The sequence below is a fragment of the Pelmatolapia mariae genome, linkage group LG3_W, assembly GCF_036321145.2.
Source record: "Pelmatolapia mariae isolate MD_Pm_ZW linkage group LG3_W, Pm_UMD_F_2, whole genome shotgun sequence".
NCBI classification, from domain to species: domain Eukaryota; kingdom Metazoa; phylum Chordata; class Actinopteri; order Cichliformes; family Cichlidae; genus Pelmatolapia; species Pelmatolapia mariae.
This window is the reverse complement of record NC_086229.1, coordinates 69649342-69676353: the sequence shown is the minus strand read 5'-3', so window position 1 is coordinate 69676353 and position 27012 is coordinate 69649342. Positions and strand designations below refer to the sequence as shown.

Genomic DNA, 27012 nt, shown 5'->3' with positions numbered 1-27012 from the left:
GAACCTTTATTCTAAAACAAATGAACCCAGCCGAACAGAAAAGTGTTAATAAGGATCTGGCTAAGATCACAACCAGTGGCTGACATTTTTTCCTCTTACTGTATAATATTTAATAAATAATGCTACAGTACCAAGCCAGTAACATGCAGATGATGGAGTCCCCCATAGATTTAAAGATGATTTTTTGAAAAGAGCCAAAGATCCTACACACACTGAACTCCTCACTCACTTGGAGGACCAACTCTGAGGTAGATGATGCTGATGAGCTTCATATGTTGTCTGCCTCTCTGGATGACACGACACTTATATGTTCCACTATCAGCAGTGGTCACATCCTTCAGAATCAAAGACACGTCTCCATCAGCTATCTGTCTGTCCTTCAGATCCACCCTGTTCTCAAAAGATGGATGCTGGTAATCTGGAACAAGTCGTCCATGGTGATATAAAAGGACAAGTTCTTCATCTTCCAGGTCAGCTCTGCACCACTGTACATGTCTGATGATGTTATTTTGAGTTTGACATGGCAGAGTGACGTCCTCTCCAAGCACAACAGTGATGATTGTGTGGTTTGAAAAACAACACAGAACTGATCAACACACACAGAGTTTTCAATAATGTAACTCCTTACAGATTTTAATCACTGTATAACATATAATAAATATTGCTACAGTGGCAACAAACATTAAGGTGATGGAATCTCCCATTGTGAAACCTGGTGGGACTAGGTTTCATAATGAGCTCACCCGAAACCCTGGCTGATTGGGACCCACGCCCACTTTCACACCTTGGCTCATGTGATTAGGTAGAGGATCATCAGGGGGTCCTTTGTCCCTCTTTGGGGGGAAACTCCCACTGGGGTTAAAATCTGGGACTCTCCACCATTGACCTTTAGAACTGAAGAAGCTTCTCGGACAAGAGGTGAAACGTCTTCAAGCAACTCAAAGAAGTCCAGACGCTTTTCTTTCCAAGCTCCTTAGACTACGATGACCTGGATGACTGATAACCTTCACAGACAATCTCCCATACATTTAAACAAGTTAATGTGCAGTAAACTAAAACAACGTATGTATAACAAATATTTTTACAGGTTCAAACCTCTGAAAAACAGACCTGCATCACGTTTGACAGCTACACAAAGCTTTCTACTTTATACTGACTCCTGAAAATACAACACATCACACTGACACATCTGTCATTGAAATCCCATTTAGTTCCTGACAGGTAAAACTCACCTGCAGAGGTAAACATGCAGAGGCTGAATAACAGCAAAGGTGAGCAGAGTGATGCAGTCACAGCAGACATTTCCTCCAGCACCGATGATCTTAGTTTGTTCTAAATGTCTGAGTCTGTTGGTACTTTCACAGTGAATAACTGAATCTGAGTTTAAACCTGACTACCTGAGATTACATTTAAGGTCTAAATTAAGCTGAAAGTCTAGTTTCGATAGAAATGAGTCCAGATTCAGATACTAATGCTGGATAATAATCTCTTCTATCTCTTCTTAAGGTTTTGAAGTATGAGAGAGAACTGGATCCTCAGCAGCTCTGTGTGGGTGGAAAAGAGGCATGTGTGTCTTCCAATCCTATGGTCAAACTGGTCCTGTAGTATTTGTTATCTGGCAGGCACGTGCAGAGGGGGGGGCGGAGGGTGCTTGAGCACCCGCCCCTTTCCTCCAGGATGCCTCAAGTGCCCCTGATATTAGGTTTATATATCAAATTAGATAAAATGCTGATTTTACAGCAGTAAAATTATTATATCTCTACAGTTTAAACATTTAATAAGCACAGCATGTGCGTGTGTGTGTGTTTTATGTGTATAGATCTTTAAAAATTATTACTAATAATATAACAAATATTCCAGAAATGCCTCATAAGGAGAGGAGGAAGAAACAGCTACAAAAGGAGCTGTGTGAGGCTGCTGAAGGCAGTGGATCCCTCACCAGCTGGATTAAAAAGAGCACAGGTAACAATAACACATGTGCCAGTTGTTGCATTGTAGAGGTATTCAAGGATAAAAACAGTAATTAAAACAGTTGCAATGTTTTGGTTCTATAACATTTTCTATCATTACTTTATCATGGACTAGGTGCAAAGTTGTTAAGTGTAGATAATTAAATAATAGATTAATGAGATATTAAATTGTGCGTTGTTCTCAGATAAACAGCAAGTGGAGGGTGATAGTTCAGATGAGGAGATGGAAGGAGGAAGCAAGGCAAAAACTGAGTTACAGGCAGAGCCTAGAGAGAATGTAGAGGAAAGGACAAGCCAGGAGAAAGAGACTGGAGTGAGAAAGTCAGAGAGTGAGACAAAGCCCAGAGAGGAGGAGAGTGAAGCTAGTGAAGCCATAGAGAGGACATTCTCAAACCTACTTGGACTTGCACACCCAACTGATCCTGCCCATGTCGTACAATTCCACATACAGTATGATGAGGCCTTTATTCAAATGTGTGATAATATTGGACCCTGCCAACCAGTTCTGTCATCATATCCAAAGAATGAAGAGGGACGATCGTTTCAAAAGAAGTGGTACGAGAAAAATCCATGGCTAGAGTATTCTCCAACTGCTGATGACATGTTTTGTTTCAGCTGCCGTCTTTTCTTAAATGATGAAAAGTACACAAGTCGCAAAACCTGGAAAACGGAAGGGTTCAGTCGGTGGAGAAGGGCTTTAGAAAGGATTAAGGAGCACAGTGCATCAGAGTCTCACATGTGTGGTATGGTGAGGTGGAACTCATTTAAAAAAAAAACCTTGGAGGCAGCTTTTGAAGTAGCTGACCAAGTGTCACAAGCTGCAAAAGACAAAGAAAGAGAGAGAAACAGAGACATTTTGTCTCGTTTGATAGACATCACTCTTTACCTGGCAAGACAGGGTATGCCTTTCAGGGGAGATGATGAGACCTTGTCAAGCCAAAATCGAGGAAATTTCTTAGAGTTAGTTGAGTTGTTCAGCAAGTATGACAGCGTAATTAAATTACACCTTGATGCCATAAAAGCGCGACAGGGACCTGGAAAAAGACCTCTCGTCTCGCTCCTCTCAAACAGAAGTCAGAACGACATATTCAAAGCTTTGGCCACATCAGTAAGACGTGTCATCCAAGCAGAAATTCAAGAGTGTGAAACCTTTTCTATCATGATGGATGAAACCACATATGTGTCGCACACAGAGCAGGTTTCCTTTGTTGTCAGATATGTGCACAACATGGAAATCAAGGAGCGCTTCCTTCAGGTGTGTAATGTGGAGTCAACAACTGGAAATGCTCTTGAAAAGCTAGTAATAGCTCTACCGAAAGAAAATAATCTGAAGATTGACAACATCCGGGGTCAAGGTTATGATGGGGCTGCAAACATGAGCGGGCGCTTTAAGGGACTTCACTCAAGAATACAAAAAAAAAGTAGTAGTAGTGGTAGTAGTAGTAGAGAGCGCAAAGTCAAACATGTTTTTGTCAGCTTTTTCAACCTAATTGAAAAGCTTTCCACTTTTGTGGCCAATTCATCTAAACGACACTCTGCATTTATTAAAATGCAGGAGAAGTTGTACCCCGAGCAGCGCCCACTGGAGCTGCAGAAGCTGTCAGACACTAGGTGGGCCTGCAGAGAAGCTGCCCTCAAGACAATGAGAAAGATCCTCCAAGCTGTCATGCAGTTTCTGGAGGAAATACTACAGCAAGATCCTCCAGACTCTTCAGCAGGTGATGCAATGATCCTTCTCAAAAGCATCAATTTTGAATTCATCCTGTTTCTGGAGATCACCTGTCCCATCTTCCAAGTGACTGCTACTGCATCTGATGCATTGCAGAAGAAAGACATTGACCTGGCTGCAGCATACAAGATTGTTGATGGTGTTTTGCACAGCCTGGACCACAGCAGAACAGAGGAAGAGTTTGAAAACATTTATGAACAGGCTAGAGAGAAGGCTGCATCAGTGGGCCTGGACCCCCAATCTGAGGTCCCTGGACAAGCTCGGAGGAGGAAAGTGCCAGCAAAGCTTAAGTTTGCTGCCACAACAGCTCCTGCTGATGACCATGCTTTCACAACTCCCCAAGAATACTACTGTGTTAAAGTGTTCTATGTTTTTGTTGACACAATGACACAGGAGCTTCTGAGACGCTTTAAAGGAGGAGATAATTCCACATGGGAAATCTTGAATGCCAGTACATTTTTTACTGTATTTTAATATTTGAAAGAAAGAAAGAAAGAAAGAAAGAAAGAAAGAAAGAAAGAAGATTTTACAGTTCTACAATCTAATCCCTCCCATGTAAAGTTGATGCTGTGATGTTCTGTGCTCTGTGATGTTTAAAAGGTGCTAACAGGACACACACACACTGTCTGTATAGATTTTTTTTAATACATTCTCACCCTCCCACCTGATGACAGTCATATAGTATGATGCAATTCCATATTAGATTCGTCATGAATGTGAGTTGTTGTTATTCAGCCTGTTCTATCTGCCCCTTTATTAACTTTGAGCACCCGCCCATTTAAACGTCTCTGCACGGCCCTGGACAGGAGGAAGTGAACTGAGCTTTCATCAATAGGATGAACATTCAACGTCACGATCTCAGAAACTACAATATTATTTACTTCATAAATGTTAGATTTAAAATTGAAAATGAAAAATAACAAATTTAATTTGGATACAACTAAAATGTCAATGATTATAAAGTATGCTGGAGTAAATTAAGTTTAAAAAAATAGTACTATTGTAAATAATGCAGTTATTAAATGGGATTTTATTTGTAATAAATTGAGATTCATGATCTGTGTCCAGAGTTTAGAGCTTTAAGAAATGATTTCTACATTTTTCTTCCTCATCTTACGACCAGCAGCTCTGTGGTGAACCACTTGCTGCCGACATGTGTTTCTATAAAGAGAAACAGGATGCTGGACGACTGCAGAGCTGTTAGCTTCAGCTACCCACAGACCACAAACACACAGTCCAGCTCACAGTGAACAACACTCAGTAAGCACAGACACATGGTTACATCAGACTATGGTTTCACATTCCAGATAAAGAAATGAAGAGTATGAACTTAAATATTGTGATTTCAGGTGTGAAAGAGATGATTACATCTGATTAAAATGATCACAATCTCGTGTGTTGCTTACAGAAATTTTTGTTCAAATGAAAATATGAACATTGCAAACTCTACATTAATAAATTTGTAAATACATTTATTAAACTAAATAGAAAGAAAACATATATTTTTGATTTTAGGGTTAAACTCAGCATCAAATCATGAAAAAGCTGGAAAAATATTTTGTTATATTTCCAAGCTCTCTGTAATGTCCTTGCAAACCTTTATATAAACCATTCTGTGATTACAGTCAGAAACCATGTTTTAGTGAACATAAAATTAATTATAACCATCATCTTAAATTTGAGTCTGAATTATTATGAATGGTATTATGACTCAGGTAATCATTTTGTGTATAGCACTCCTCCATACATGGGGAGTATGCACACATTTTTGTTAATCTGAGTTACAGGTTGAAGGTGATGTTTGGTTAAAAGTGAATGAAGACGGCTGATATGTCAAGACTGGCTGTTTCCTGTCTACTTCCTGTTTCCAATGAAGCTGTGCCGTGTGTTTAGTTGTGTATTGCTGTATGATGAGGTTTGCAAGATGGCAGCCTCCACAAGCGGGATATTTTGGCTTCATTTTTGCAAAATGGTAGGAGGCGGGTTCGCGTCGTCCATGTTTTCTACAGTCAATGGTTGAAAGCTGCAGAAACACAGACAGGTGAGTGTGTCACCTGTGACAGTGATCCAGCTGGATGGAGACTCTCCATGACCGCTGATGTCACACTTGTAGAGGCCTTCATCAGACCTGGAAACATGCTGGATGTGACCTGTAGGCTGCTTCCTGATGAGGGAGCCATCTTTATAGAAAGCAGCTGGGAGGTTGGAGGGAGTGGTCTTTGTTTTACAGAGCAGAGTGACGTCATCTCCCTCCATCACAGGGAGGACAGGACTCTGCAGGATCACTGATCCACCTCAACACAGAGACAAACTACAGCATTTCATCCATTTACACACAGCTTCATCAACACTAACTCCACACACTCAGCTTACCAGTGACTGTCAGGTTAACCATGTTACTGATGGGACCCTCTCTGGACTCACACCAGTAAACTCCACTGTCTGATGGATAAGTGTAGCTGATGCTGCATGAAGAACCAGCTGTTTTCCCCCACCCATCTCCACACTGAGTCCTCTGTCCTTTGCTTGTGTTTCTCCTCAGAGTAGTGATGGTGAGATGAAGCCTCGTGATGAAGTGAAGCTTTCCATCCAACTGGTCAAGTCATGGTTCGAAGCATTGTGATGATTCATTTGCTCTACTGCACTATCAAGTGGATGATTCAAGTGAAACAGGCTCTTTGATTATAATGATGTATAAACCTCTAAACTGAATAAATTGTTTTCATGGTTTCATGGTTATTGTTACGGGTCCGAAATTGAGGACGAGAGTAAAACAATGATGGTCCAGAAGAGGTCAGTCAAACAATTGATTTTAATGAATACACGCAGCGTGGAGAGATGTAAACTGCAAGACATCAGTTGTACATCTTCTCTCGAAAATACACTTCAGATTGCTTTTATAACATCAGGGTATTGTAACGCCCCCTCTTTCGTTTACAGTCACATAATTTGCATCTTAAGAACATTATTTGCCTCCTCTACAGATAATGATCAATTCTAAGAGATAACTGCAGACACAGAAGTTCCTCTTTCTGGCATCCTCTTCCGAATATGGTGATGATCTTAGGCCTTTGAGGTCACCATGGACTTGTCCTCCTTCTGTCACCTGTTACTAGGCAAACTCAAATGCAACAAGAAGCTGAATACATTCAGGCCTTTGCTCAGCTACTATTTTACTGTAACAATATACTCAGCATATGAGTTTTGATATATATATATTTAACTCAATCATTTTAAAGTGGTTATAACTGCACCTGTAATAAACATGTTAATATTTGATTATGATAACCCTGTAATACAAGTTATAACATAATGCCAACAACTTCAATAAATGCTTGGGTGAAATGATAATTAATGCAATGATAAAGATGATGGTTATGTACAGTAGCAGTAAACTAATTTCCTTAATTCTACATTATTTATCCCGAATATTGTCTCAGTATGTCTGATACAAAAAAGAAAGTGGAAACTATCAGGACAGAGTTTTGGTATGATTGTGTAACTGTTAGCCTCAGACAGTCAGTCAATAGTATAATTCAGATCATAGATCAGTACATTTACATATTTTTTATAACTATAAAAAGAAAGCTAAGGCTAAAAACAGAAAAACGATTTTATAAAAATATTCAGTAGACAGTAGATAGATCAAAAATGAAAGAAAATCATTATTTCACAAAAACTTCCCCGAGATTACCCAACACACGATTCGAAGCTTCGACACACAGGACACATCACTACCTCAGAGTCCATCCAGCAGAGCTGTCGTCCTCCTCACAGCTCAGAGACACAAAGTCTCTTATAAAGAACTGAGAGCTGCTGGGACTCACAGTCAGACGAGCTGTGAAGGTTAAAAAACTGGTCAAATATTTTACATGGCAATCTGAAAATTGTGTTTTGCTTCTACATTATTTCAGTTGTTTAAAACTTTATGTTCTGAAAGCAAGTGATTACCAGTGATGGGTGATTCACACTATTTGAACCACATTCCCTTTGCTATTACTAAATTCAATTACTAATTACATTACAGTAACAGTAATGGCGTTACTTGCGTTACGTGTCTTCAGTTATCTGCACGCCTGGCTGATAGAAAGAAAAAATAACAAAACATCAACATGTGCATTTGCACTGCAATGAGATGATTTCAGTTGGTGTGCAGGAAAAGCAAAATGGTGCCGTGTCCTACAGTTTCTGAGTGAAGATATGGACATTAGATTTTTATTGCACAAAATGACCAGAGTCATAGCTTAAGTGTAATCTATGTCCAGGACAGAAAACCTTCTAGCAGGACTTTTGGCTTGTTTCAAACATATACACAGACATTAGCTAATGGTAATCTAGTCAAGAACCAAGAGTAATGATAAAGCAGAGTATATGCAGAATCTAATCCAGCAGCCAGAGCTTGATTGTCAAAAGGTAAGAAACACAGTGACAGGTAAGACAGATGGCAACATTGTGTTCATATGTAAATAGTAAAAGAAAGATTGTATGTGTGTCCTCATTAGAATAGGGATTTGTGGTGATGTGTGGGACTGTGACCTAATGGTTTATATTGCTATGGTATTGATTGATTGATTGTATTGATTCACTTATGATGCATTTCAGATTATTTTACAGAGCAATGAGAAAATAATCTAGCAAGTGGTGTAAGTAATTATGATGAATTTATAATATGTTACTTTTTAAAAAATTAACAATCTTGTGAACGTTTCTCAGGTTTAAACTGTGACAGAAGAAGGTTACTGACCTTGGTTTGTTGTGCAGCTCAGCAGTGAGATCAGAACTAAAGAGAAATGACACTCAGGTTGATTTGAGGTGAACATAAAGAACAACTCCACACAAACAGCTGACAAACACACAAACTCGTCTCTCTCTTTGATATATATGCTGATCTTTTTTAAAAAAAAATCCAAAGAAGGCCGTAGTATAACAAGTAATCACACAATCTGAACTTATCATTCTACTCTATTCCAGTTTCAAGTTTTTATCCCAAAAGCAGCACTTGAATTGATCACATCAATTGATTGATCTGTTGATCATGTGCAATCATTATACTGTGAATATATACAAAATATCCTTAAGTTATATCTGATGTGTCCACTGTGCAGCTGTGTTGATATACTGAGTGAATGATTTGAGCTTTTCACTGCCTGCTGTGTTTCCTCGACTCCTGAGCAAAGATAAAGAGTCAGTTCAGACCTGCAGTTGGTCCTCGTGGTGTTTTGAACTTGAATTCAGCCTGATTTGTTTTTCATGTCTTCTCCTCCATCATCAGTTATTTTACAGTCACATTGCAATACCTGTGTGTTTAAAAAACATTAAATGTTTTATGTGAGGATAAATAAATCACATCATACTCAGTGAAGCGTCTGAGTTTATTCACAAACTTTAAAGAGAAAGTCTCCTCTGGTCTCACTGATCTGTAGTTTGGTTGATGAACAAATCCATCTCCATGTTGTTGGAGCTTAGACAGTTTAGGTCATATTTAAGTATTTTGTGATGATCTTTAATTTGAGTTTCTAGTTTTAATCTTGATTGTTTTATGTTGTAATGTAAAATAATGTGCTCGTAAGTTGAAACTCACACACAAGCAGGAACTTGGTAGAGTTTACACAAAGTTTTTTGCTTTGTATGTGTAACCAAACTTTAACAATAAAATGTGTAACTTGTGTAAATCTTTTTTACAAACACACAAATTCTCATCTATAGATGCACAAACATAACATTATCAGTATTTTGGTTTCCAAGGTTACAAAAATCACTTCACAACTACACTGATTTCCAAGTATAAATATTTACAAGTACAAAATATTTATGAGCACAACTGGAGCCCATAGAGCTGCTCTGGATGTTTTACATGTACTGGTTCAATTCAATTCAATTCAATTCAATTTTATTTATATAGCGCCGAATCACAACAAAAGTCGCCTCAAGGCGCTTTATATTGTACAGTAGATAGCACAATAATAAATACAGAGAAAACCCCAACAATCATATCATATGACCCCCTATGAGCAAGCACTTTGGCGACAGTGGGAAGGAAAAACTCCCTTTTAACAGGAAGAAACCTCCGGCAGAACCAGGCTCAGGGAGGGGCGGCCATCTGCTGCGACCGGTTGGGGTGAAGAAGGAAAACAGGATGAAAGACATGCTGTGGAAGAGAGACAGAAATTAATAACAGATATGATTTGATGCAGAGAGGTCTATTAACACATAGTGAGTGGCTGGAAAGGAAAAACTCAATGCATCATGGGAATCCCCGGCAGCCTACGTCTATTGCAGCATAACTAAGGGAGGATTCAGGGTCACCTGGTCCAGCCCTAACTATATGCTTTAGCAAAAAGGAAAGTTTTAAGCCTAATCTTAAAAGTAGAGATAGTGTCTGTCTCCCGAATCCAATACATGTACTGGTTCAGTTCATCACGTTCACTGTTTAATAATTAAAAGTCACAAATGTTTGAATTATTTTTCACTTTCTGTAAAATCAACAGTGTGATAGCTGTTAGCTTGATTCTCGACGCATGCAGACAAAATTCATCAGTATTATCCAACATTTAATCCACACTATCAAGTTAACGTCTCTGACACAGACAGAAACACTTCACTAAGTCCAGAAATGTTTTAAACTTCAGTATATGAGAAAAATCCACAGTGTTGATAAGAAACACACAAAGACATCAAATCTACATTTAAATCTGTGGTGACATGTGACATGATGAAGGTCACATGATTTATCTTCTCTGCGAATGACACAAATTAAAAAAGGAAAAATTTAATGTGGAGAATCGAGCACAGTATCCCAGGATGAAGAGATGGTCTCCAAACTGATGGTTCACAATCCTTTTACTGAACAGCTTTGAATGTGATCACACAGTAAAAGCTACAAAATATACAGAAAAAAATTACCATTGGTAACTTAAACCTTTCACCTTTTTCCTTATTTATTCAACCCTTCTAACATTTAGCCTCTTACCTTTTCTATACCATGAGATAAAATACACCGTATTACGATTGTCTTTGACCTTAAAAAGCATATAACAGTGAGTCTTATAAACCTTTGCGTCGCTGACTAAACATGACAAATTTACCGAGGTGTGTGAGCGCCCTCTAGTGGGTGAAAACTTAACCGTTACACTCAGCAGCTTTATGCTCCGTGAAATAACAAAGTCCACATTTACACAACAAACTTTGATACCAACCTTGTTCCCTCATCAACCAGGTGTCAGGGAACTATTTGCAACTTAGAATTCCACCTTAACAGCCTTTTCCACATTTCTTAACCGTTGAGCAAACCTCTCTGTACGTTGGAGCTCGTGCTGCTGTATAGTTTACGTCGACTGATGTTTTTACACCTGGTCGTTCTACTTTCCAAATAAAAACATTAGCTGTGTCCAAACTATAACAGAATAATATGCACGTATGAACCAGTTTATGTAGGAAAATATTAATGAGGACATTTACAATGAGTGACTGAGACTCATTGATGAAATAACAGGATGATAACAGGATCAGACTAATCCAGTAGTTTATTATTTCAAACACAGAGACACTCACACACTAACCTTTGTTCACCGTCCTACATACAAACATTTGGAGCTCACAGACTCTGTGAACACTGAGTTTTCAGGCTTTTCTAATGCTGTGTGTGAGCAGCAGGAAACACAAACACACATACAAGACCAAACATACAAAACAAGCAGCTACACTTTTTAAACACAAATAATAATGTTTAAAATGCCTGAATGAAGGAAAACAATCAACATTCGTAACATTTATGTTATTAATGAACAAACAAATAAGCTCTGAGTGCATCATTCAGTTGAACCTGATCACTGGATCCTGAGTCAGACTGATTATCATTAATCTGCAGCACTTCATAGAAACTCAGATTTACAGTTCCAGTGATGTGGCTCAGGAGGTATGCAACCATCCACGACTGTGTTCATGCAAATGCCAACATGTGTGGTCTCCACAGAAACTTTAGAAGCTAAATGTCCATATAAACCATTTCTACAACCACAAAAAAAGAGCTAAAACAAGCATGATTAAAAGAGCAGTTATGTAATTGCACAAAAATCCACTAATGAGCCACAAAAATATAAAACTTTACAATATTTACAAAATTACATTTTTTAAATTATTCCTGCAGCAGGAGTTACATAGACGACGTTGGAAAATGTCAGAGTGTCAGGATCAGACTGAGAGAAATGTCTCAGTCTATGTTGGATCAACACTCAGGCTGATGAAGCTGTTGGTTCATTTTCTCTGACTCATTATTTACAGCTCGACATGTCAGAGTGACGTCCTGTCCAGACTCAGCTGTGATGATTTCGTCTGAAAGAGGAAACAACACAGAGCAGAGAGGTTAAAGGTCAAAGTACAATTATGATCAGAATGATTTACTTTAAATATTTTATTTCCTTTGACATTTGAGTTTTTATTCATGTTGGATTTAATGAACCTCTGAACATCCAGCAGCTGTTTAAATGTTTTAAAGTTTTCATAGTTGAACATGTTCTGTTGTCTCGTTCTCTTTAATCTCTCTCACACTCCTGTCACACTGGTGTGTGTGACTGCAGCAGCATCTGCACATGTGCAGCTGTCGCTGCTCCTCCTACACTCAGCTTCAGTGTAACCTGATGCCGCACTCAGCACTTCCTGCTTATAGTTTGTTAACATGTTGATGTTTCATAACAGAAGAATTTAAATATGAAGCCAGAGTGATGTGTTAGTGAGCTGTGTCGGGCAAACAGTCAGAGTCGTCTCTCTCACCAGCCTGGTTAAATCACCATGGTAACGTATGCTGAACACATGTAAATATGGAGCTGAACATTATTTATGTTTGTTCTGTAACAAACGTTCAATAAAAGTTTCAGAGTATCAGGATCAGACAGAAATCTGTGAGTGTGCAGCTCCATAAATCTGCAGCTTCATAACAATCATAACACTGTGACTGTAAAACACTCTCAGCTGTATTTAATGAAAAGATGATGAAACCTGCTGAGTGTAAAATAAGCAGCATCAGTTACAGAGAGGGTTGTTACACACACTTTGTTTTTCTTCCTGCTGCATTCAACACACACAAAGTTCATAGAAACATGAAAGAGCTCAGTTTGACTGAGACAACATTTCTACATCCAAACTGAGTCACAGCTCATTCATTTGTAACTGATCAATGATCCTGAACACAATCAGGCAGATTATTGATCGTCTAGAATCCACAGACCTTCATCTACACTCAGATCATCACACAGCGTTTGTGTTGTCACTTCATTCAGTGTGTGTAACAGCTGATCTCAGGTCTGTGTTGTTCATCTCTCACAGAACAAGTTCTTACAAACAGCTGAAGCTCCAACACAAAAACACTCACTGACTCTGAGATCAGAGCTCAGAAATTCATGTGTGTTTGTAACACAGTTTGACTTTGTGTCAGTAAATCTCATGAACAGCCTGAAGATGAAGAAACTGTAGTTCAGAGTCACTGACAGACAGCACAGACACACACTGTTGGTCTGAGTCTGAACATGATGATCATCAGAGAAATAACATCAGACTCTGAACATCCAGCTTTCTACAGCCGTCTGCTGGATGTTCACCATCATTTATTTATCTTTGTGTTTGTTCATCTGACTCACAATCAGGCTGAAGATGCTGAAGATGCTCTGCTACATGTGGATCAGCAGGATTCAGTTTCCATCTCCTGTAGATCAGGAAACCAACAACAGCAGCAACAAGAAGAAGAAGTACTGCAGAAACTGACAGACCAACTATCAGTACAACAGATCCATCCTCCTTCCCTCCATCCTCTTTGTGTCCTCCTGTCTGACCTGCAGGTGAGAAACAGGTGTGAGGTGTCAGCTGTCAGGTAGGTGATGAGTGAAGAACAGAACAGAATCCATTTCCTCTTCAAACTGCTGTCAGACATTATCTACTGCACTCTGATCACATCACTCAGACCAGCTGCTTTCTACAAAGTCTCATCAACAACATCTTTAGAAACAAACATCAACAACCAGGAAGCAGCTTCACCTCTGATCACACACACACTCAACTCTACTCACTCACCTGGAGGATCAACATAGACGTCGATGATGCTGAGTTTCCACAAAGGTCCATTGTTCGTGTAAAGGCACTTGTATGTTCCAGCATCATTAATCGTCACATCCTTCAGAATCAAAGACACGTCTCCATCCTTCATCTGTCTGTCCTGCAGATCCACCCGTTCCTTAAAAGATGGATGCTGGTTGGTTGGATCATACTGTCCATTTCGGTACAAAAGCAAATATTCATCTCCCAGGTCAGCTCTGCTCCACTTTAATACTATGATGTTGTTGTTTGGAGCTCGACATGTCAGAGTGACGTCCTGTCCAGACTCAGATGTGATGGTTTTCTGGTCTGAAAGAGGAAACAACACAAAGCAGAGAGGTTAAAGGTCAAAGTGCAACTGTTCACTTCTACAGCAGCCAATCAGAGTGAGCTACAGCTACACAGCTGAGGAGTTTTTGCCAAAATGATCTAATATTGAAACCTATCTGAATCAGTAATAATGTAATCAATATATAACCTGACAAAAAACTACTCTTTATCTCTGATGGACACTTTTTATAACTACTTAATCTCACCTGAAGAAACAAATACCAAAGTCGAGCAGAGCAACAAACTTCTAGCACAGTTCTCGGTTATTAAACTCTAGTCATGTTAGATTATTGTAAATGTGTAAGTCTGTAATCTCAGTGACTAACAGAGAACCTGAGTGTAAACCTGATGAGATGAAGTGTGAGGTTGTGAGAAAGTCTCTGACTGCATTCATAGATGTTTCCTTTCAGCTGCTCTGATCCAACCTTTGGTCTCTAAGGAAGAGGCTTCAGGGAGATGTTTGCTACGTTGGACTGTAGGACCATCAGAAATGTGTGCAGTAACAAAACAGGCAGCACTGAAAGGAGCTCTAAGTGTTTGTGTTGTTCAGTGATTTGTGCACAACAACAAAAATGGGACCTCTCTCATCCATCAGTCATCATGTGGACATTTTTCTGACACACTTTGAAGCTGATGGACGTTTTGTGTCTGCACTAAGTACGTTTTCAGCAGCTATGGCACCGGCAGGATTCACTTTCACAGACTCACAACCACCAGCTTCACCCCTCCCCTCCCCCTCCAGCTGTAGGCTTTAACATTGAGTTTCCCCACACATGTTTACAGACGAGTTAGAGAGCAAGAGAAGAAGAGACTGATTCATAAATGTCTTTGTTTCTGCTCTAACCTTACCCAAACAATGCTGCTCTACAACTCTAGACTACCAGCCACAAAGACAACAGCTGGAGAAACATCTGTCTACCTCTGACATCCACCAGCTCATCCATACAACAAACAAACATCAACAACCAGGAAGCAGCTTCACCTCTGATCACACACACACTCAACTCTACTCACTCACCTGGAGGATCAAAAACAGTCAGGTAGATGATGCTGTTCTTCCATGAGCGTGTTTCTCTCATGAGGACATGACATTTGTATGTTCCAGTATCAGCAGTGTTCACGTTGTTTAAAATCAAAGACACGTCTCCATCCTTCATCTGTTTGTCCTGCAGATCCACCCGGTTCTTAAAAGATGGATGCTGGTTGGCTGGAACAAAGTGACTGTCACGGTACAAAAGCACATTTTCATCTCCCAGGTCAGCTCTGATCCACTTTACAGCTGTGATGTTGTTGTTTGGAGCTCGACATGTCAGAGTGACGTCCTGTCCAGACTCAGCTGTGATGGTTTTCGGGCCTGAAAGATTAAACAACACAGAGCAGAGAGTTTAAAGTACAACTGTTTAGTTCTATAGAAATCAATCAGAGAGACGGCTTAGGACTTTTTTCCAAAATGATGATGGTCTGATTGTAAAACCTTTCTGAATCAGTCATAAAATAATCAGTATATAAACTGAGAAAAAAAACACTAGTTATTCCTCTTTATCTCTGGACACTTTATAACTACTTAGTCTCACCTGAAGAAACAAATAGCAAAGTCGAACAGAGCAACAACCTCTAGCTACAGTTTTAGGTCATTAAATTCTAATCCATTCCAAATTCTGACCCAATCTTTGGTCTCTAAGGAAGAGGCTTCAGAGAAATCTTTGTTACTGTTAAGACCCTAGCAGGACCTCCTGTGAAACTGAACTTTGTGTCGGTATGTCCTGCCATCTCCCCTAACTTAGTTGCTACCTTTTTTTAATAAAGCTGACACCCTGCTCTACGATGAGGAGTGTGTTTTGGTGACTAATACTTTTTGACTTACTTTTCAGTTTACCACAAGTTGACTAACACGTGGGTTGTCGTTTTCTTTCTTTAAAAGATGACAGCGGCCTGTCAGCCTCTTTTAGTTTAATTATTAATAGAAACATTAATAAAACCTTTAAATTTATCCTTTTTGCCTCCTTGTCTTCTTTTTTTCCCCCAACCTGGACACCTCAGTTATCCTCAGTTACTTTGACACAAAGGCATCTGCTGTAATGCTTACACCTTTGCTAAAGTCTCACAAGTGGACCATAAGGGGCACCAGACTATAACGCGCATTAAGCGAAAGTCAGATAAGTCAAACTTTATTGTTGAATCCTCTCACCGCTGCTCTATTCCCATGTTGTTGCAGTATATTATTGACTTACCTCGTATTGTGGATGGATTATCTCAGTTGTTTGTTCTCCTGACTGAAGTTCAGGAGTGCTAATGTTATGCTAACATAGTTATGTTGCTAGCGAACACGTGGCACATCATTATCTAAGATAACCTTTATTAGTCCCACATGTGGAAAATTTGTTATATATCAGCTTGTCCAACTTCAATAACCCTACAAGCTGTTTAGTTTTCTGTCTTCATTTATGTTGGAAGTGATAGCAGAGCTGTACGTTTTCATTTTTTCAGAGATTTCTCAGTCAGAACATGCAGTCAGAACAACAAATAAAGCAGCAACGCAATGTTGATCATTTTTGTTCTATATCCAAACTCCCGTATTCTTTTGAATTTAGTTTTGCTGGCTGTTGAATTGTGTACCTACGTGCGCATGCACACACGCAAGGAGAGCACCTCTGATCACACACACACCCTCAACTCTACTCACTCACCAGGAGGAACAACATGAAGGTTGATGAGCTGCCATATGCGTTTTTCTCTCATGAAAACACGACACTCATATGTTCCAGTGTCATTAATCGTCACATCCTTCAGAATCAAAGACACGTCTCCATCCTTCATCTGTCTGTCCTGCAGATCCACCCGGTTCTTAAAAGATGGATGCTGTTTGTCTGGAACAAACTGCTCACCCCGATACACAAGGACATATTCATCTCCCAGGTCAGCTTTGCTCCACTCTACACTTATGATATTGTTGTTTGGAGCTCGACATGTCAGAGTGACGTCCTGTCCAGACTCAGCTCTGATGATTTTCTTGTCTAAAAGAGGAAACAACACAGAGCAGAGAGGTTAAAGGTCAAAGTACAATCATGATCAGAATGATTGACTTTAAATAATTTGTTTATTTCCTTTGACATTTGAGTTTTTAGTCATGTTGGATTTAATGAACCTCTGAACATCCAGCAGGTCACCAGTGACCCACTGAGGGGGAATTTTAGCCTCATGCTAAACATGCAAAGTGTCAGAAACTACAAGATGTTAGCTTCCACAGAACAACAACATGAGCTGATAATTATCACATTCGTACAATATAAATATTATATTGTACAAACGTGCTAATTATGTATATTGTAATAACGTCATATTATATTGTTCAAACGTGAAAGGTATATTGTACTAACATGAGAGGTATTGTTAGAACAATAAAGCTCTATTTTTCTTTTGCCTAGGTGGCAGCTCTACGCTTCCGTAGTATACTGACTCCTGACACTACAACACATCACACTGACACACACATTCTGTCGCCTCTGTCAGTGCGCCCCAGGGCAGCTGTGGCTACAACGTAGCTTGCCATTGCCAGTGTGTGCATGTGTGCTTGAATGGGTGAATGACTGAATGTAGTGTAAAGCGCTTTGGGGTCCTTAGGGACTGAGTAAAGCGCTATACAAATGCAGGCCATTTACACATTACACTTCTTTGTCTCTGTCACAGCTGGATTACAGCCAACACACGTTTAATCCACGTCGACTCCACCCAGACTCGTTTCTCGTTTGCAGACAGACAAACTGAATCAATATGAAAATAATTATTATAGAAGACACGTGACTGACAGTCTGGTTTACTTGTTAGCAAATCGCCACCCAAACTGTGAGGTTTGTAACAGGTAAATCTCACCTGCAGAGACAAACCCGAAGACTCCGGCAAAAAGCAAATTGGAGCACAGCGACGCAGTTACAAAAAACATTTCCGTGTTCTCGAGTTCTGTTGATCCGACACGTAGTTTGGTCTAAATGTCTGAGTCTGTCGCTATTTTCTCTAAATTACACAACCTGATTTTAAAATCTGACTCCATGAGATTAAATTTAAGGTTTAAATAAAGTGTTACTCGCTCGAGTATGTCCGACTCGTCTCACAAGTACGAAACTCCGTTTACGGAAGAGAGTCACATGATCAGAGTCACTGCTGCTTCATTAAATGTTTAAAAAAAGCATACAGCCAACCTATTATTAGAGGTTGTTGTGCATTATTATTATTATTATTATTATTATTAATAATAATAATAATAATAATAATAACAATAATATTAACATTTAAAAATCAATAAGACACAAGCAAAGAGAGAACTTTGCCTGCCTATTGATTATGACAATACCACTCTATTTCAATTAATAATAGGCCTATATAATATACTATAATCTAGCTTATGAGCAGTTAAATGCTCCATCACCACCACAATGGATAACAAAGTCTTTGGTAGGTTTCAGGTATATAAACTATTATGTACCTATTAATACAAAATGATATGATGCTGCAGAGAACATGCAAAATCTAACATGACACGAAAATTAATAAAGAAAAAATTTACTGTAAAATGCCACTTTTCCCCATAATGGTAGGTATTTATTATAATTGCACCAACATATCTAAGCTTTTAAAAGATTTCAACAAACTTTGCAAGTGGTGATCCTCTGACAATCAAGACACATTCATACTAGTCCCAACCAAACATCAGCCTCTAGTGGTCACATGAAGGACAAACATAGATGTTTGTGCAGTTGGTCTCTTCACTTATCTCAATGATCTCAATTCAAATCCTCAAGATGTTTTATATTGTGAGGTAAAGACCTACAATGAAACAGAGAAAACCCTAAAATTTAGATGATCCCCTATGAACAATGCTAAGGAAAATCTCATCTCTATTTTAATAGGAAGAAACCTGTTAAAATATTAATAATAATTAAGCCTCCGGGAAGGTTAAAAGCTTTTAAATGTTCGGTTTCTATGCCATATGTTAAAACAAGATCTAGAGTGTGATTAAAGTGGTGGGTGGGTTCTTTTACATTTTGAGAGAAGCCAATTGAGTCTAATAACAGATTAAATGCCATGTTGAGGCTGTCATTTTTAGCATCTACATGGATGTTAAAATCACACACAATAATTATTTTATCTGAGCTGAGCACGAAATCAGATAAAAAAGTCTGAGAAATCAGAGAGAAACTCTGTGTAAGGCCCAGGTGGACGATAGATGATAACAAGTAAGACTGGTTTCTGAGTTTTACAGCTGGGGTGGACAAGGCTAAGCACCAGGCTTTCAAATGAATTAAAAGTCTGTCTTGGTCTTTCGTTGATTAATAGACTGGTGTGAGAAATTGCTGCCACACCGCCCCCTCGGCCTGTGCGTCGAGGTTTCTGGTAGTTAGAATGACTCGGGGGTGTTGATTCATTTAAACTAACATAATCATCCTGCTGCAACCAGGTTTCTGTAAGGCAGAGTAAATCGATTTGTTGGTCAATTATTAAACCTTAACTCTGACATACAGTAGGTATAACAACAACAGAGTCATAAAGATATACTTCCAAACAGGTGAATATTTATATATATATAAAACCTTCATAACTCTTGTGTCTGTTTGGTGGCTTCTGGATCTCATCTTTTTGAGAAGATGATGTGTTTCTGTTGGATTATTCAGGCTGAGTTTAGGGCTGAGTGTGAAGTGAAGATGACTAAAATTGGAGGAGGCCTCATGGCCAACCTTATTAATGTTAGAGTGATTACATCTCTTGGAAAACTGTCCAGCAACTGGACAACATCAGTGCCAGAGATACCATGAGGATCAATACAGTTATCAACTAGGCTGGAAGCATCATTGACCAGAATGATGAGTTTTCCTTAGTATCAGATTAAATCAGAATGACTCCATTCCTGTTTTCCTCTAATTTTTAATCAATTTTTTTTCTTGTAATGTAAGACAATTAGATGGAGGATGAGGTCAGTAGTCCTAGTGGTTTCACTTTTACATTTACCCAAAATGGAAGAGTGTTTGAAGAGTGCCGTTGTAAAATTAAGAAAAACAGATTTGAGCTCTGGCTCAATTCCACTGTCAGTCACAGCTTTGAGGTGCGTTCGTGGCTTTCTTACAAACAGGGGCAGATCTAGGTAAATTTCATTAGGGTAGCATGGACATCAAATAGGGTGGCAAAGTCAAAGCCATTTCCTTACACATATCCAAGTGTTATATTCTCTAATATGCATGTGGTTGAAGTACATCCAACATAAGCATAACATAACATAAGCATACACGTGTTATGTACAGTCTTTAACTTTATTTTCTTTAGCCCAGATAATTAAAGATTTCAGATACATAAAACATGTGAATTTTGATTTTATATACTATATAACTTGTATAAGAAATAATTATGCAGCCCAATAATTATAAAATCCAAAACCTCACGCGTCTGAATTTACATTATTTTTTCATTGATATACTATATTATCACAACTGATCTGTAATCACACAAAAACATAAAATCCTAGTAGGAAAGAAGTAATTTTTTTAGTAAAAACCTAAAGATGTTTAGTGAATTGCTTTCACATCTTGAACTGCAAATATCAATTGTAAATTCTAAAATCCTATATAATTCCCTCGAAGCACAGGCAGACGCAAGTGGTTTTCTGTCACTGGTTTATTTGAAGACTTCTCTCCAAAGCCACTGTGAAAACTATACAGTATTAACAAAATAAAACTCATAAACTGATTTATCGTGTTTATCAAACACGATAAATCAATAAATACCTCGTTGGCTGCATGCTGCAAAAAGGGAATTAGCTGCCGTTCTTCTGAGGTTTCCTTTAACCGTTTAACCGTGTGTAGTTAAAGTCCACTTAACATGTCTTTGAATAAAAATCATCCTTTCTGCACGCTTACAGGTGTTTTTCTTCTTTCTACCCAAAGAGGAAACTAGCGCAACTTGTAAGAGAACTTGATTTTCAAAATAAAAGCACCAAAATGTTGACTACAAAAACCAAACATAAAGTAATGTAGAGCTTAAACAATTTACAATCATGACATGGATCTTGACAAGATAAAGAAATAATCCAAATTATGTACAATGTCATCATGCCAACAGCTACACTCCCACCAAATCACACAAATCTTTACGTGGGATTTCCCTAATGAAATAGTCTCTGCAAACAAGCATTTCTACTTATCACCAAATAATTCTCGTTATCAACCCTTTGTCAGGTAACTTCCAGCAAACAACCATTTAGTCTGCTTCTAAGAGAGTAACCACTTTTTGAACAGGTCTCTCAAGAAAAACTGTTTTAGCTGTGCGGCTCCCTCCTTTGTCATGTGTATTATCACGGACGAGCAGCTTTATTTTCCTCACTCGATTATCTGATCCTGGATAAACTTCTGTGACTCTAGCCATCTTCCACTCATTGCGTGGTGCCAGATCATCTTGTAGAAGGACAATGTCGTCAACCTTGATGTTCCTTCTGTTCTTCCGCCACTTTTGTCGCTCTTGTAAATTTAGAAGATATTCTTTCTTCCATCGGGTCCAAAACATATTAGCCAAACACTGCACTCGACGCCATCTTTTCCTAAGATAAACATCTTCTTTGACAAACTTTCCAGGCGGGGGCAGAATGATCTTGGACTTCATTGTTAAGATGTGGTTTGGAGTCAACGGTTCAGGGCCTGATGGATCATTCAAATGTTCAGTCGTGAGTGGTCTGCTGTTGATGATAGCCATGACCTCATACAGAAAGGTTCTTAAGGAGGTGCAGTCAAGCCTTTGTGATGACTGATCGAGAATAGCAGTAAGAACACTTCTTATAGTCCTTATTTGACGCTCCCAGACACCTCCCATATGGCTTGCTGCTGGAGGGTTCATGAGAAATTCACATCCTAGAGTCTTAGTCTTTTCTTGATCCATTCCTTTCATTAACTTCATGAACTCTCTCCTGGCACCAACAAAATTTGTTCCTTGGTCGGATCTCAGCTGTCGAACATTTCCTCTTATGGCAATGAATGCCCTTAAAGCATTGAGAAACGCATCAGTTGTCATGTCATCAACCACTTCTATATGTATGGCTCTTGAACATAGACAGGTAAACAAAAGACCATATCTTTTGAGAGTCTTTCTTCCTTCCTTAACATAGATTGGACCAAAGCAGTCCATGCCAACGTAAGTAAAAGGCGGTGTTGTTTCTGTCCTATCTTGTGGCAAGTCACCCATTTTTTGCTCTTCAGTGGATCTTCTGTACTTCCTGCAGGTCACACATTTAAAAATATGTGATGAAACTGCACCGCTGCATCCCAGGATCCACCAACCATTCGCTCTCAGTTCATTCATTGTCATTCCACGTCCTTGATGATGGATTCTTTCGTGAAAATGCTTGATTAGTAAAGCTGCTACGTGGCTATTCTTTGGCAGAATTGCTGGGTGCTTCACATGAGGGTGCAATGTGGCTTGACTTAAACGTCCTCCCACTCTTAAGATCTCTTCTTCATCCAAGAAAGGATTTAACTTGCACAGTGGACTGTTTTCAACTACCGTCTTTCGTTTCAAGCTCTTTATCTCATCTGAGAATGCTTCTTCCTGAACCAACTTGATAATAACAAGTTCTGCTTCTTTTCTCTCCTCTAGACTTGTGCTATCACATGTTCTTTGCTGAATACCTTTGTGCATTCTGATGTATCGTTTCAGTCTGGCAACTGCTCTCAATAACCTTGACCAGTCAGAGAATTTCTTGAAGTTATCCAACAATGATCTGTCTTCCTTTGACTTAGTGTTACACACAATCACCTTGCGGAGTTCAGGGTCATCCTCCTTGATTTCTCCCACCTTTCATTGTCTGCCAGGAAGTGGCATTTCAAAGTGACCTGTATATTTTTGCACAATGTTTTCTCTCAACTTTGTCAGGAACTTGAGATCATCTTGAGACACAATATCATCTCCAGTTCTTTCTGAGAAGTCTGATTCCAAGACCCTTATGGTGTCTGAGGGAGTTACTTCCTTTACTTTGGTTTGGCTCACATAATGCACTACCCTTTTGAGAGTGACAGAAGACTCAACATCTGGTATCACTTGTCTCACAACTATGCAATGACTGATTCCGATTGCGTCCCCATAATCAACACAGGGGTTCCCATTACCGACAATACTCCATCCAAGGTCCGTACGTTGTGAATAAGGCTCGTTCTCTTTGCCAAACACAACTTCTCTCGGAAGCAGGGCTTGTTTGAGCAGTCATATCCGATAAGCAGACCCACTTCACAGTCCTGCAGAGGTGCAATTTCTGACTGTAAGTGTTCTAGATGGGGCCACGCCTCTGCAGTTTCATTAGTTGGGATGTGAGTTCTGTTAGCTGGGATAAAATCACGCGTGTACACTGGTGGTAAGGAGATTCTCTTGCTGGAGTAAAAGCCACGGACTTGTAGGTTACTTACTCTTTGAGAACTCACAACTGTAGTTGTTGACGTCATGGTAGAAAGCTTAAGCTTGACTTGTTCTCTATTTATCTGTAAGGTTTCTGCTACTTCACTCAACACAAATGTTGTGTCGCTCTGCGAATCCAATAAAGCATACACAAGGACTTCCTGTGCTGGTTGTGTTGTGCAGGAAAGCCACACTGGAACTATTGCAGCTGTTTGTGTTTTAGCTTCATGAAGCATTACTGTATTTGAAGTAGCAGTTCTGGTCATTTCGTGATCCTGTGCTAGTTGTACTTCTTCATGAACCTCACTCGAAGTTTCATGATTCCGAGTTTGCTTGGCCTGTGGTGGTTTTTGCTTCTCTTTGGTCCGTTCTTCATGCAAACAGGTAGGATGACGCTTCTGGCACTTGTCACAAACACTCCTACTGATGCAACTCTTTGAGTGATGACCGTACTTCAGACAACCAAAGCACAACTTTTCCATTTGAATGAATCTAACTCTATCATTAACTGCTTTCTCCACGAACTTCCTGCATTGGTGCAATGTATGCCCAGTCCTTTTGCAGAAAAGACATGTATCAGCATTTTTTTCACTGGAACTTGTGATCAGTGTCTTTGCTGCAAGGTTGAAATGTCTTGAGGATTTGGTTTTTTCCGCTCCATCTTCTTTCAGTGCCTGCAGCGATGTGAGAGGGTTGCAAGCAATTTTCACCTCTCTTGTCAAGAACTTGGCTGAAGGAGGGAAATTGATTAGTCTCTTCTTCTATTTCAATAACTTGTCTATTCCATCTTGCTGTTAGCCAATCTGGTAACTTTGACAAAATTTTTTCTGTTTTCATTACAGTCATTCAAAATTTCCAGTGCCTTAATATGGACCATGGCGGCTTCACAACTACGGAGGAAGACATCCATTGAAAACAGGGTGCAGAAATTTAAGGTGCCAGGCCAATATCCACTACCCAGGATGTCCTTAACTGAGGGGGACCACATTAGGCCACAGCTGGTGCAGCTCACCACTGGCAGTGCAAGGTTATAACAGCCTTTAGAAAGGATAAGGATAAATTCAGTCATGGGTCAAAGCATTCATTTTTTTCATGTTGTGAAGATTTCATGTTGTTTTCAAAGCGGTCTGGTAAATCCAAATGACCTTTGACAGGTGCCCACATATACTGCGGGCCGAGGGTAATTCAAAACAAGATAGCAATTCTTATAGGTGTATCTATTATGTTTCTATTGTTCAGCACTTTGGTCAGCCTTGTGTGTTTTTAAAGTGCTATATAAATAAACAATGATGATAGCAATGTACAATTTGCACTAAAACCTGCAAACACATCTATTGTGTATGTACTGTGTGACAAAAGGGCAACTTACCATTTATGGTTACAAGAGCCACAACTGCGCCGGGTGAAACCTCAACGTTACCTGCTGGGCAGTCACACACATGGTCTGGCCTTTGCACAGGCAACAGCCGAACTAACATTAAAAACACACAATATATAAAAAAAAGAATTGGAAATTAAATGATACACAATACATGATACAATAACAGCACCCACTCATAGAACATAGCAAGAAATGCATAGGATTAAAAACCGTACCTATTGGCTTGTGAAACTCTGATGAAGGCTGCAAAAACCCTCCTGTTACTGCCTCTCGGTTGTGCAGGACATGTCTTGACGGAGTTCGTCAGCAGCTTGAAGCTTAGGTTAACGTTAGCAACTAACGTTAGCATCATAGGTTTGTAAAGAGCTAGCAGAACTATTAGCGCAAAAACTGCTTTACACACCATGTGAGGCTCTTTTACAACACACAAGTCCTTAAATGTTTATAATAGATTTAATGATCATCATTGGATTAAATAGCTAATGCTGCACTAGCCACGTGTAGTCGTTACCGTACTCTACCTAGCAAGCATGCTGACGGTAGCTGTAGCCATTTTTAAATGCATTAAATCGTTTCCGAGATCAGTCACCCCTGTTTGTTTGAAGCTTTTGTGAAAAAAACCCTTTGAAACACACATCAAGCTGTTACTCTAAATACATGTATTTTTTACATACCTGCATTTGAATCAATCAATTCCGCCTCCTTTTCTTATTCTTATAAACGGGTCTCTCCGTTCTCACATCATCCTTTGCTTACACCGGTTACGTCTGATTGGTTGGAGCCGAGCGCATCCAAAACTAACAGGAGTGGTGAATAAAACTATAAATGTGTTTTACGTGTGAAATAAAAATAATAAACCCAACCAAAGATTATGTACGTTAAATCTGCGCACTTTCAGATCGTGAATCACTTTGGAAAATGAAGCGATTTTATTGTTGAATTATCAGTGTTACTTTCATGTGTTTTTGTTGAGAAATGTTAAGGATGTCATTAAAAGAAAGCATTAAATTAGGGAGAAAAACCCGTTCGCGGAGAGGGTCCCCGGTTTTCCAGTTAGATTGTACTGGCGTCACGTTTCGCCGTGACGGGGTTATTATTGGAGTAAATGGATGGCTGGAGCCTCTGCTCGAAGCGTCTCTGATCGCCAAGAGCGGGATCATATTGGAATGAATTGACAACCCACAGCGTCGCATAAAAACGTGGAAGGGTACCTTTAGCTCCAGCATGAGAAGTTAAGGGACGTGACAAATCGTCAGTATTTTACGCCTCGGGAGTGAGAACGGGTTGATTGTTTATCATGACTCTGGGTTTACGTGGCCTATCACCACAGTTTATAAACTGGTATGGAACAATATTAAGTGGGACAACAACCCAAAAACATGCCAATGGAAATGAGCTCTACTTTATTTAATTTTAAGTAATAACATTTGTTTGAGATGTCATTCAACTGTAGCAGATCAGTGCATCCTTCACGCTCCGATTATTGATTCCCTATAATTCACAGTATTTGCTATGTTGTTTAGATTATTTTATACAGTGTTTGTCATGTCATTTGATTTAGTCAGTGACTCTAATTATTCTGTAACAGCAGATCTCTTCACAGAACAACTTTGTACTTACAAACAGCTGCGGAATGGGGGGGTTGTATGTATTTTGTATAGTACATTTTTTTCTCTCTCTCTCTTATTTTCTTTTATAAATGTACCTGTATATTGTTCACATGTTGAAATACAAATTACCAACCAACCAACATGTAGGGTATTTTACAATATTGAACAATTAATAAATTGAATTTTTGCACAGTGTAAAGAAGTTGTGCTGTAACACTTTAAAAAAATTTTTTATAAGCTTTATTTTTCCATTTTCAAATTGCAAAACAAACAAAAACAAACAAACAGAAAGCTCGCAACTATGGGACAGAGCAAGTATCAACAAATAACCACAACATGACTGGCCATTTGGCCACAGAAGCACTCCCAGGTGCACACTCTTGTATCTGTATCTTTCAAGGATAACCTCAGACATCTGAAAACCAAACACAGAAGATACAAGCATAATAATAATAATAATAATAATAATAATAATAATAATAGTGATAA

At 39.1% G+C, this 27012-nt stretch overlaps 1 protein-coding gene across 1 annotated transcript; it reads right to left on the bottom strand.

Moving 5' to 3' along the window:
* Positions 1 to 11214: 11214 nt before the first annotated feature.
* Positions 11215 to 18224, bottom strand: LOC134618246 (CD226 antigen-like). Its single transcript, XM_063463562.1, has 6 exons — positions 17983 to 18224; positions 16800 to 17126; positions 15131 to 15466; positions 13762 to 14091; positions 13332 to 13523; positions 11215 to 12030 (listed from the first exon to the last, which is right to left on the bottom strand). Exons 1-6 carry the CDS (start codon positions 18050 to 18052, stop codon positions 11924 to 11926), a joined length of 1362 nt encoding a protein of 453 aa, XP_063319632.1. The 5' UTR covers positions 18053 to 18224; the 3' UTR covers positions 11215 to 11923.
* Positions 18225 to 27012: the final 8788 nt, after the last annotated feature.